This window comes from Oncorhynchus keta, chromosome 10 (assembly GCF_023373465.1).
Source record: "Oncorhynchus keta strain PuntledgeMale-10-30-2019 chromosome 10, Oket_V2, whole genome shotgun sequence".
Taxonomy (NCBI): domain Eukaryota; kingdom Metazoa; phylum Chordata; class Actinopteri; order Salmoniformes; family Salmonidae; genus Oncorhynchus; species Oncorhynchus keta.
Genome location: NC_068430.1, coordinates 45,625,713 through 45,639,169, shown reverse-complemented (window position 1 = coordinate 45,639,169; position 13,457 = coordinate 45,625,713). Strand labels below are relative to the sequence as shown.

Sequence of the window (13,457 nt, the reverse complement as noted above, 5' to 3'; positions counted from 1 at the left end):
TGAGAAACAAGATTCTCTGCTCTGATGAAACCAAGATTGAACTCTTTTTGCCTGAATGCCAAGCGTCACCTGGCACCATCCCTAAGGTGAAACATGGTGGTGGCAGCATCATGCTGTGGGGATGTTTTTCAGCAGCAGGGACTAGGAGACTAGTCGGGATTGAGGGAAAGATGAACAGAGCAAAGTACAGAGAGATCCTTGATGAAAGCCACCTGCTCCAGAGTGCTCAGGAACTCAGACTGGGGCGAACCCTAAGCATAGAGGCAAGACAATGCAGGAGTGGCATCAGGACAAGTCTCTGAATGTTCATGAGTGGCCCAGCCAGAGCCCGTATTGAACATCTCTGGAGAGACCTGAAAATAGCTGTGCAGCAACGCTCCTCCTCCAACCTGACAGATCTTGAGAGGATCTGCAGAGAAGAATAGGAGAAACTCCCCAAATACAGGTGTGCCAAGCTTGCTGCGTCGTACCCAAGAAGTCAAAAGGCTTACTAAAAAACAGTTTTTCCTTTGTCATTATGGGGTATTGTGTGTAGATTGAAAGATTGAAAAAAAAAAAAACAATTTAGAATACGGCTATAACGTATATCGTTTTATGTCCATCTGTGTGTGTGTCCATGTAAGTGTGTATCTCCGCCTCGGTCCTCACCTGCCTTCCCGATCTGCACGGCCAGTTTGGTGAGTTTGCCCTGCAGCACAGACTTCTCCTTCTTGTTGACCTGAACCTTCTTCACCCGTTTCACCTCAACCTCAGGCTCCTTCTCCTCAGACTCAACCGCCTCGTCACTCTTCAGGGGCTGGATCTCCAGGGCAATGCCGTCCTGGGTCTTAGCTATTGGATAGGGTAACGGGATGGGGAAGAGGGATGGGTGGGATAGAGGGAGGGGGTAAAGGGAAGTGGGATAGAGGGAGGTGGAGTGGGAGGTTGAGCGGAGGGAAGCATTTAGTAGTGGTGTGGGGAAGGTTTTGTGGGGGGGGTTAAGATAGTGATATGAGGATGAAGATGATCGGTGGGGAGGTGTTGTTGAGTCGGGGAGAGGAGCAGCAACAGTAAGGGGATCAAGGAGGGGTTGGGGTGAAGGGCAGAGAGACAGAGAGTTTGTGGTTCAGTTACGGTTGAAAGAGAGACAGACACAGTCAGTCACCAAACCACCAGACTCCGGTCCTGAACAGTGATCCACTGAAACAACTCCGCTGCAGATCACTTAGATCTCTTTAACCAGAACAAATCCCTTAAGGTGATCAACACTGATGTTATTATGTGTTGTTACCTGTCAGGTTGATGGAAAGTTCAGCAATGTGATGTATTCTTCATTAAAGGAAAATCGGTATTCATTTTTTTTTTTTTTTTAAATCGACTGATTGTTTAAGTACTCTTATGCATAAATGAAACATTATGAAAGAAGGTATTGGAAAGAGAAAACACATAGCACAGAATTCAGCAGGAAATGCTTGAGATAAAAGGATTTAATGATACAAAACGGATTTAAAGCAGCAATTTAACGATATACAACTTGTCCCAGAGTCTATGGAGAAATTTTTACAGCATTCATATAAACAGAGAATAGATTCAGAACAAGAGATACAGGTTGTACATTTTACAATGGTTCATTGTCGGGGGATTGTCAACTGAACATTTTCCATCTCTGCTACAGAGCTCAGTCATGTTTTACATACGCAAATATGAGATTTGCATTTCACCACTTCAACAGCTTAGATTTGCTCTGTTTGTTCTCTGGGAGCATTGTGATCTCGGTGTTTCATCTTCATTCTGCCAACAACCTGGCACTGCAACAATTCATCTATTTTACAGTAGAAATAATCCACAATATCTAAGGGTGAGTATAATAAAGGTGATAAAGTAATGGATGAATAAAGATATCAGAATTCTATGGTAATCAGTGCCTTATGCATTCCATTTGTGGCACATGCAACACTCAACACTAGTCAGTTCACACAAAAGCAGTACATTCACAATCTAAGCAGGATCATTTTGTACTGTCTACTTATGTTGTTTTTGCCTAGATAATATGACTTTACATGAGTCCCCCTGTGCTGAGCAGAACAGGCCACCAGTCTCAACACAAAACCCATTAGAACAGACCAGAATAAACACAGCCACACACTGACTGGACTGGCAGACGGACGGACTGACTCACGCACAGCACTTACAAAACGCAGCACGGACCACGCACCACGACGAAGAAGGGGGGGCGAGTGTGTGTCACGGAAAGAAAAGAAAAACATGTCAACAAACAAAGGAACCGACAAACTGCAAAAAGATACCCCCCCAAAAAAACAAGCAGAGCGATACAACCACCACAAAAAAAGAAGAGAAGGAGAGTAGTAAAGAAGAGGTAGAAGAGGAGGCTGCAAATCTCCAGAGGTAGTTTTTTTTTTTGCGAAAGAGAGGGAGAGAGAGAGAGAGAGACAGAAAGAGAGGTAAAACAGTGATAAGAGAGTACGAGACAGCATGAGGTCCTGAGCAACATCCTGGAAAGAGGCAACAGTGAGAGAAATTAAAGAAAAGAGAAACAATAGAGAAACAGACCAGACAACAATCCACAGCCAATTGATACTGTCAGGGTGCAATTCCCACACTGAGCCACTTCCCAGAGCTAATGCTGTCTCCTTAACACCTAGAGACTAGTGTTAGATATTCTAGTATTCTATTATAATTCTATTAAGATCCCTTCTCTTTTACACTAAGCCCAGTCACTATTGCCAAATTCCCAGATTCATGAAATGTATGTGGAGCATGGTATCAGGGGTCCTACAACTCCCATTCCATTACCTCTCAAGAGCCAGAGATGACTTGGCGTCCATAAAGCTACACTGGGTTCACTGCAATTAAAATAAGTATGTAGACATTTTCAGAATATGATATGTTGTGAAGTGAATGCAGGTCAGGTCGACATGTCCCAATTAATTTGACCTTCTCCAGCAATATTTCTCCATGCTTGAAAGGAGAGAATCTGTTCACTAGTGATAAAGTCCAAGGGCGAGGGGAAAGAGAGGGCAGGAGGGCTGGGGAGGTGTAAGTAGCAGATGCTCAGGCCCTGGGTGGCTGGGGGACGGTATGGTGTGTGAGGGGGGAGGCAAAGCTTGGATGAGTTCTGAATAACACGCCACAGAGGGTGGGAGGGAAGACCCGTCCAGGCCAGGAAAGCCGGGAAGAGCTACAACACCCGGGTCCTTTGTTTAATGTATCTGACCTCTCCACATCTGACACACACACGCACACACATTTTTTTTTTTAAGTACTTTAATTAAACCTTTATTTGTTGAGATGAAAATATATGTGGAATGTATCTTTTCAATCTCAACATAGCATGTGAGGATGGTGAAACTTCTAGAACTAATCCCATTGCAGCTCTGTGTGAGGCGAGATAAAGCTAAACCCATTTAGCTCTATAAGGGTTAAAAATCTACTGGAGTTAAATAGCTCTGAATGATATAACTGTCAATAACAGTAATGCTGAATGCTAACCCTAGCTAGCTTAGTGATTGGGTCTGCTACGGTGGCATTGACAGCCTACCCCACTTTTCTCTGTGTGCCAGTGGCAGGTGAGAGTTGCATCCTTTCACAGGTAAAGCGAGACGAGAAGAACCTCCCCTTTTCAGCAGGTGGAGGGAAGCGAGAGTGAGAGAGACAGAGTGAGACGGACACGAGACTCCCAGACTGCTGCTGAATGGAGAGGGGAGGGAGGGATGGAGGGGTTACCTTTGTTGCGATTTTCGGGGGGTCCTTGTTTTTTACCTGTTCAGACAGAGAGAGAGAGTGCGGAATGCTGACAACATGGCTTAAAAGGAAATTAAAAAATCATAAAGCCAAACAGAACAGAAGATCAAAACAATAGAAATTCACGTGTGTTGGGGGCTGGAACGGGCCATCAGAGGAGAGAGAGCACTAGTTTGTTTAAGGCTGTAGAGTATTAAGTAGAGCATCCACCCATAGACAGCAGGTCGGTTACTGATGACTGGTTTCACTGGACTCTTGTCTGTTTCAGTCAATACATGTGTAACTAACGGTAGTAAGTTTATAAAAACACACACACACACACACTCACACACACTCACACACTCACACACACACACACTCACACACACTCACACACACTCACACACACTCACACCTCGGTCTTGACATTCAGGGAAGCAGTCATTTCAGATTGATGTCAGACAGACGAAGAGGCTGCACTGCCGCAGGTTTTTCTCCTTCTGCCTGAGATTGGTGGTGAAGAATTGGGGGGTGTATGTCAGTTCAAGATGTGTGTAGCCCTGAAGGTGGGGTGTATGTGGAGATTAGATGTGTGCGTGAGTGTGTGTGTAACAGTTGTCAGCAAAATGCCCTGAAGTCTCTGCCCCCTCATCTACTCTATGAGTAACTGTATCAGTATGTGTCTCTGGCAGAGGTGTGTGTGTGTGTGTGTGTGTGTGTGTGTGTGTGTGTGAGCATGAAGGGGAAGTGTGTGTGCATGAGTGAACGCATGAGAGGTGAGTTTCTGTGTGTGTGTGTGTGTGTGTGTGTGTGTGTGTGTGTGTGTGTGTGTGTGTGTGTGTGTGTGTGTGGGGTGGAGGTGACACAGCACTCTTTCTGTTTCCATCCTCGCTGTACACACCTGTCTCAGAGGAAGACAGCCATTTCAACATCTAGTGTGTGTGCCTGTGTTGCAGCCAGTGTGTGTGTGCGCCTGTGTTGCAGCCAGTGTGTGTGTGTGCCTGTGTGTGTGTGTATCTCGCCAGTACTTGCTCTGATCTACTTTCTTATAAACCCAAAACATTAAGATCATGATGGTGGCGCTCTGCAGTTTCATGAACAATTGAAATCACAGTCTAATTCTGTGATGCCATGAGATGCCAATTGGAATGAGTTGTTGCCTTGCAGCTCCCTCCTCTGAGCAGGCACATTCAGCCCCTTTAGAATGAATGCCTGAAGAACTGAAATCTTAGCAAAAAACTCTTACCAAACAGAAAAGAAGACGTGGCAAAGTGTTAGTACGGAATACACGCTTATTAGAGGCCATATTGATAGATACACAGATCGAATGTATTGGCAGGCCTCTGTTGTTTAACGTGATCATATCTATCCACGTCAAGTCCCTTGAGAGGTAGATGCATGACAGATGTTGAACACATACAGTGATGTCCCCGCTTTAGCTCTTCTCACTTCAGCGCCTGTGACGTCATAGATTTAAGTAGGTTAAGTACAGGGTTCTGACAATGGCGTTCCAGTGTAGTTAGAACAGATACGAAAGGGGGAGGGGGGGGGGGGGGATGAAGGAGTGGAGAATAAAATTACCACCCATGAACAGAACCCCTTCTGGGAAGGAGTGGTCTAGAAAGGGCCTTGGCTTGGATGTGAAATCTAACACCAAGGATTCGATTAAAGAAGGGTAGGACAGCGAAGACAGTGACACTGAGCATTCAGAATGGAACCGCTGGCCTCCATAGTACAGTGTCTATCATGGCCGTCCCATTCTTCGCAACAACATTCTAGAGTTCAGCAGACTCAACCTCGCACCAGAATCTTACCTCAGGGAACCAGCAAACCGAGAACTCACGTAGAAAGACCGAGAGAGCTCGGCGGGAAAGAAACGCAAAGGAAGGAGACCACTTGTAAAAAGCAAGTCACTGACTCTCTGTGAACTGTGACCATGGCGACATGCGTTTTGTCAATTGTTCCCCGTTCATCTCTCACCTTTCTTGATCTTCTTTTCCTCATCGCTGTCTCCTGCCCCCAGCAGAGTGAAGATGATTCCAGTCTGGGAGTTGAGACCCACCGCAGACACCACCATTCGGCCTGATCCCTCCATCACATGGGTGCCTGGAGGAGGGAGGGGAAGGAAAGAGAGAATACTAGCACATAAACAGAAAGGCCATGACTGTGCTACAGTATACTGTACGTATGAATGGCTGTACTGTATGTTACTCCATGGTGTCCTCCATTTTCAGTCTCCATATACTACATCACATGCTTCATGTTATCATGAAGGGGCGGCAGGGTAGCCTCATGGTTAGAGCGTTGGACTAGTAACCGAAAGGTTGCAAGTTCAAATCCCCGAGCTGACCAGGTACAAATCTGTCGTTCTGCCCCTGAACAGGCAGTTAATCCACTACTCCTAGGCCGTCATTGAAAATAAGAATTTGTTCTTAACTGACTTGTCTAGTTAAATTAAGATACAAAAAAAAAGCTAGAATCCTTAGTTGCTACACCAATTGTTGGACTTCTAAATGAGTGATATATACCCATTGATTCCTGAAGACTATAACCTATGCGTAAACGCCTCATGAGCTTATTTCAACTTTCGTACCCCATCAGAACACAAAGTACAAGATTGTTTTAGACCAATGTTTGTAAACAACAAATGTAAACACAATTTGCATAGCATAAAAATATGCTTAAAACTATAATTGGTATATCATGGATGGTCAGTCCTATGAATTTGAGAGTGGTAACATTTTTTTAGGCCCTTCCCACAGCTTTTTACAAAAACAGAAGTGGGATGAAAGCTTGGATAGTTTGAATTGCGGATTCTATCTTTAAAGGGGCAAAATGGATGTAGCAACTGCATATTACCCCTTTTAAAGACAAAGTTCCTGACTGGAATATGTTCCGGGATTCTTCCGATGGCATTAAGGAGTACACCACATCAGTCACAGGCTTTACAGTGACTGTACGTTTCTACCCCGACCAGAAGCCATGGATTACCGGCAACATTCGCACTGATCTAAAGGGTAGAGCTGCCGCTTTCAAGGAGTGGGACTCTAACCCGGAAGCTTATAAGAAATCCCACTCTGCCCTCAGAAGAACGATCAAACAAGCAAAGTGTCAATACAGGACTAAGATCGAATCATACTACACCAGCTCCGACGCTCGTCGGATGTGGCAGGGCTTGCAAACTATTACAGACTACAAAGGGAAGCACAGCCAAGGGCTGCCCAGTGACACGAGCCTACCAGACTAGCTAAATAGAGGCAAGTAACACTGAAACATGCATGACAGCATCAGTTGTTCCGACAACAGTGTGATCACGCTCTCCGCAGCCAATGTGAGTAAGACCTTTAAACAGGTCAACATTCACAAGGCCACAGACGGATTACCAGGACGTGTACCCCGAGCACGCGCAACAAATTGGCAAGTGTCTTCACTGACATTTTCAACCCATCCCTGTCCGAGTCTGTAATACCAACATGTTTCAAGCTGACCACCATAGTCCCTGTGCCCAAGAACACCAAGGTAATCTGCCTAAATGACTACAGACCCGTAGCACTCACGTCTGTAGCCATTAAATGCTTTGAAAGGCTGGTCATGGATCACAAACACCATTATCCCAAAAACTCTAGACCCACTCCAATTTGCATACCGCACCAACAGATCCACAGATGATGCAATCTCTATTGCACTCCACACTGCCCTTTCACACCTGAACAAAAGGAACACCTATGTGAGAATGCTATTCATTGACTACAGCTCAGCGTTCAACACCATAGTGCCCTCAAAACTCATCACTAAGCTAAGGACCCTGGGACTAAACATCTCCATCTGCAACTGGATCCTGGACTTCCTGACGTGATGCCCCAGGTGTTAAGGGTAGGTAATAACACATCTGCCACACTGATCCTCAACACGGGGGCCCCTCAGGGGTGCGTGCTCAGTCCCCTCCTTTACTCCCTGTTCACTCATGACTGCACGGCCAGGCACAACTCCAACACTATCATTTAGTTTGCTGATGATACATTGGTAGGCCTGATCACCGACAACGATGAGACAGCCTATAGGGAGGTCAGAGACCTGACCGTGTGGCACAAGGACAACAACCTCTCCCTCAATGTGATAATTGTGAACTACAGGAAAAGGAGGTCCGAGCATGCTCCTATTCTCATCGTCGGGGCTTTATAGTTGAGCAGGTTGAGAGCTTCAAGTTCCTTGGCATCCACATTACCAACAAACTAACATGGTACACCAAGACAGTCATGAAGAGGACACGACAAAACCTATTCCCCCTCAGGGGACTGTGTTACAGCTGCACCATCGGGAGCATCCTAACGGTTTGCATCAATGCCTGGTAAAGCAACTGCCCGGCCTCCGATCACAAGGCACTACAGAGGGTAGTGCGTACGGCCCAGTACATCACCGGGGCCAAGCTTCCTGCCATTCAGGACCTTTATACCAGGTGGTGTCAGAGGAAGGACCTAAAAATTGCCAAAGACTCCAGCCACCCCAGTCATAGACTGCTCGGGACTGCTTGCCGTGCGGTAGCAGAGAGGAGTGCCAAGTCTTGGTCCAAGAGGCTTCTAAACAGCTTTTACCCCCAAGCCATAAGACTCCCGAACAGCTAATAAAATGGCTACCCAGAGTATTTGCATTGCCCCCCCCCCCTCCTCCTCCTCCTATACACTACTGCTACTCTCTGTTATTATCTATGCATATTCACTGTGACAACTCTACCTACATATACATATTACGTCAACTACGTCGACACCGGTGACTCCGCACATAGATTCTGTACCGGAACCCCCTGTGTATAGCAACACTATTTTTATTTACAGCTGCTATTTAACTATTTGTTACTTATTTGGGGGGGTATTTTCGAAGCATTTCACTGGTCTACACCTGTTGTATTCGGCGCATGTGAAAAATACAATTTGACTTGATTTGACTGGGATATTGAATGTCTGATAATAGTGATGTTATTAACAGGCGCTCTCACCGGACAGCAGCATGGGGTCCTTCTCCAGGGACTTCCTGACTTGGTCTGATTCGCCGGTCAGAGAGCTCTCATCGATCTTCAGGTCGTTGCCCTGGATCAGGATACCATCAGCTGGCAGCAGGTCACCTAGGAAACAGTGACACAGTTATATGACTGCGATATACAACGTCTCATCATATACCCTACCTTGGTGCATTCGGTCAATGTGTTACCTCATTATATTGGTTCACTGTATCCTGTCTGGGGTATATTACAGAATGTTGAATTCAAGCTATATCTTTCACCGTGTTTTAACGGAACCCTGTCTCACCATATTTGATCTGGGTGATGCCTTACCTTGTTTTATCTGAACCATATTTTACTGCGTTTTAATTAAACCATGTTTTAATGAGTTTCAAATGAACCATGTCTTACCATATTTGATCTGGGCGATGTCTCCTGTCACCAGTTCGGACACGGGGATCTGGATGACCTGGCCCTTGCGAATGACGGTGAACTTTTGCTCCTGCTCGATGCGGTTCTGCAACCCACGGAACTGCTTCTCCTTGCTCCAGTCGTTAAACGCTGTCACCAAGACAACGATTGCCACAGAGAACAAGATGGCGGCGCCCTCGATCCAGCCCGCCTGCGCCTCCCCCTCATCCTCCACTCCTGACGCTGTCTCACCACACACTGGGGAAACCAGAACACAACCATTTTTAATAACAGACAAAAACACAACCATGTCAGTGGAACAGAGCTGAAACACCACCAGGTCAATAGAACAGGAACAAAACATGGCCAAGTGAATAATACAGGACCAACACTTTTACAAACACTCTTCATTCTCCCACCTGTCCAAAACTGCCCCGGGTTAGGGTGTACTACTCACGCTCGCTATCTCCCCCAGGGGGGTGGTAGAAGGACAGGCCCAGGGAGATTACAGCAGCAATCTCCAGGATGATGAGAGTAACATCCTGTAGGGCCTCCCATACCAGCGCCAGGAAGGACTTAGGCTTTTTAGGAGGGATGAAGTTCTTCCCAAATGCCGCGTGGCGCTTCTCCAGATCCACTGGGTTACCAGACAGACCTGAGAGAAATGGAGGAGGAGGAGAGGGAAGAAAAGGAGGAGGAAGGAGAAGAGACAGTTAATAGAGTAACCAGTTATCATAGAAATGCATATAACGAGATCAAAACAATAGATGTTGAATATATACACTTACTATAAAAAGGTATGAATACATAACCCGTCAGGGTTAGAAGTCTTTAGGGTATTCTATAGGAAGTGGTGTAAAGTACTTAAGTGAAAATACTTTAAACTTTTACTACATTCCTAAAGAAAGTAGATGTACTTTATACTCCATCCATTTTCCTAAACACCCAAGCTAAGCAGGACAGGAAAACGGTCCAATTCACACTCTTCTCAAGAGAACATCCCTGGTCATCTCTACTGCCTCTTATCTGGCGGACTCACTAAACACAAATGCATCGTTTGTAAATGATGTCTGAGCGTAGGAGTGTGCCCCTGGTTAATTGTAAATAAAATAGTACCATCTGGCTTACTTGATGTAAGGAATTTGAAATGATTTATTACTTTCACTTTTGATACTTAAAAGTATATTTAAAACCAAATACTTTTAGAATTTTCCTCAAGTAGTATTTTACTTTTACTTGAGTAAAAGTCTAGATGTCTTAATAGAAAATTACTCAAGTATGACAATTGGGTACTTTTTCCAACCACTGTCTATAGGTTGCTGTATAAGTCTGGGTACAAACGTCTAAAATGACTTTTGTAGTGAAACATCTACATCACCCTTTCTTTATCTGAGGATAAACATGACAACAATGGCTGTTGCCATACCAAACAGAACCAAGTCGAGCTGACAGTTCAAACACACCCATCCACACCCCATGTCAGCCTCCCGCTGCTGTCACAAGCTGCTAGACAACCACTGCCAAAGACTTTGAATTTCAGTTGGACAAAACCACACATCGGTCCGACAAAACATAATATCCCTTTGGTACATTTTTCATCAATCAAACCGCTAGATGATCTGGTATTGTCCTATTAAGATCAAAAATATTTTTAATACATTCTGAGTAAGATATCATCACCTCATGGAAATCTTATGATTCATACATGTTGCAAATAAATCTAGAAAACTGCAATTAAAAAAAAATACAAAAAGGAGGTCAGTCAATGAGATCCCATGAGGCGTTTGAAATTATCACAAGGGTGTTGAACACATTGGGCGCATCCCAAAATGGCAAGCTACTCCCTATGAAGTGCACTACTTTTGACCAGGGCCTATAGGGAATCGGGTGTCATTGGGGATGGAGCTGTCATGACTGTTTCCTGTCCTCTGGGATTGAATGTCGGAAGGATCAGACAGTGAATCAATTATGCTTTAGTCACTCCCACATTGGTCCAGGATTTAACCACTCTCCCTGCTTCGTTCAATCTTTCACTCAGCAGCTTTACACTATGTCCTCGTTCTATCAATCTCCCTCGTAGTTCAAGTTCTATTCAAATAGATCAGCTACTGAGATATGTGGCTAGCTATGGATAACTGGTGAGGTGTATAGGATACATCGATAGTACAGCACACTAACAGTTATACAATATCAATAAGTTCAGAATACATTTAGTATTGACATGGCTAGTTATGGTAGTGCATGACTGGTGAGTAGATCCACAACTAAAGGCAGCTAGTCATGCTAACATGCTGATGTATTACACTGCTGATATGCAGAACTGTAGTTAGCTATGCTAACTACACTGCTGATATGCAGAACTGTAGTTAGCTATGCTAACCGGATAAATGTGAGAACGAGCTGGATGAGCAAAACACAGTATACAGAGTCCCAGCCCTCTACGACAGATGCCCCTTAAAACCACCATCATATTGCTTTCCCGCTACTGTGAGCCAGCTGGACAACCGGAGGGAGGGAGGGAGGGAGGGATGGAGGGTTAGAGGGGGGCAGGGGGTGGGTGAGGCAGTGGGGAAGAAAGGCAGAAGGTGAGGGAAGTGTGAGGGGGGACTGTCTTATGTTGCTAAAAACAGCTGGACGTAATGACGTCAAACCCCCCCAAAATATTGTTATGCAAAAACCTTGAGTGTCAAATAAAAATGGAGTGGTTGAAGTATTTCCATTATTCAGGCAAGTTGAATATTAATACATTGTCGACAGTCTGCATACCCTCCCACCTATCGGTTCCACGTCTCAGGAAGACCGCAAAAACAGCATGGATAGAAGGCACTAATTTAATCATATTTGCCATATTCTAATAATTTTCATGTGCCAATGTATCCCACCGGTTCGTGCCATGGTGAAACTTGCACTCCTGTAGATCTGAAATAATTTGATGACGAAACTTGCATCCAGCCAGCCAGAAAATCAAGATGAAGCAATTCAGGCATTCTTGAAAGTCAAGACAACCCTTGTCCTGCAAAGAAGCATTATTTTTATAGTTTAAAAATAGATTCAGCAAGCAGTAGGAATTTTGAATTCAAATGTAGAGTTCAAAAAAACAAATCGTTCCCATTATGATTTTTCGCAATAAAGAAAGTTCAGCAAGATAAAAATTCACCCGTCGAACAGTTCTTGACAACATTTCTCCGATAGTTGCCGTGACCATTAAACATGCCGCAATGTTTTTTTGTTGTGACATTGCTTTTGTCAAATAAAATTGGGTCAACGGAAATCTGCCTATAGTTTTGATACAGCAACCTCCAATAGCTAACAGAGAACCATCGCTGAATTTACAGTACCAGTCAAAAGTTGACACACCCACAAGGGATTTTCTTTATTTGTACTATTTTCTACATTGTAGAATAATAGTGAAGACATCAAAACTATGAAATAACACATATGGAATCATGTAGCAACCCAAAAAAGTATTAAGCAAATCAAAAAACATTTTTTTTTTTTAGATTCTTCCTAGTAGCCACCCTTTCCCTTGACAGCTTTGCACACTCTTGGCATTCTCTCAACCAGCATCATGTGGTAGTCACCTGGAATGCATTTCAATTAGCAGGTGTGCATTGTAAAAAGTTATCTTGTGGAATTTCTTCCCTTCTTAGTGCGTTGTGTTATGACAAGGTAGAGGTGGTATACAGAAGATAGCCCTATTTGGTTAAAGACCAAGTCCATATTATAGCAATCAATAACAGCTCAAATAAGCAGAGACGACAGTCCATCATTACTTTAAGACATGAAGGTCAGTCAATTCGGGAAATTTCATGGTCGAATTGCAGCAAAGACACCACTTCTAAAGGACACCAATAAGAAGATACTTGCTTGGGCCAAGAAACTTGAGCAATGGACAATAGACCAGTGGAAATCTGTCCTTTGTTCTGATGAGTCCAAATTTGAGATTTTTGGTTCCAACCACTGTGTCTTTGTGAGACGCAGAGCAGGTGAACGGATGATCTCTGCCTGTGTGGTTCCCCCCGTGAAGCATGCAGGATGTGTGATGATGCTTTGCTGGTGACACTGTCTGTTATTTATTGATAATTCAAAAGGCACACTTAACCAGCATGGCAACAACAGCATTCTGCAGCGATACAACATCCCATCTGGTTACACTTAGTGGGACATTCATTTGTTTTTCAAACAGGACAATGACCCAAAACACCCCTCCAGGCTGTGTAGGGGGTATTTGACCAAGAATGACGGAGTGCTGCATCAGATGACCTGGCCTTCACAATCACCCGACCTCAACCCAGTTGAGATGGTTTGGGACGAGTTGGACCGCAGAGTG

The 13,457-nt window shown here is 44.5% G+C and overlaps 1 protein-coding gene across 10 annotated transcripts in view; it reads right to left on the bottom strand.

The window, feature by feature from the left end:
* Window positions 1-13,457, bottom strand: part of LOC118388829 (plasma membrane calcium-transporting ATPase 1-like) — a 146,915-nt gene that overhangs the window by 56,956 nt on the left and 76,502 nt on the right. For 8 of the 10 annotated variants that reach the window (XM_052527160.1, XM_052527166.1, XM_052527163.1 and 5 more), the window contains 6 exons: window positions 9,585-9,782; window positions 9,128-9,385; window positions 8,714-8,839; window positions 5,701-5,826; window positions 3,724-3,759; window positions 649-831 (listed from right to left, as the gene is read on the bottom strand). In XM_052527160.1, the coding sequence (XP_052383120.1) occupies window positions 649-831; window positions 3,724-3,759; window positions 5,701-5,826; window positions 8,714-8,839; window positions 9,128-9,385; window positions 9,585-9,782 (927 nt within the window). The remainder of the gene's footprint in view (window positions 1-648; window positions 832-3,723; window positions 3,760-5,700; window positions 5,827-8,713; window positions 8,840-9,127; window positions 9,386-9,584; window positions 9,783-13,457) is intronic. The other 2 variants (XM_052527165.1, XM_052527164.1) reach the window with 1 other exon arrangement.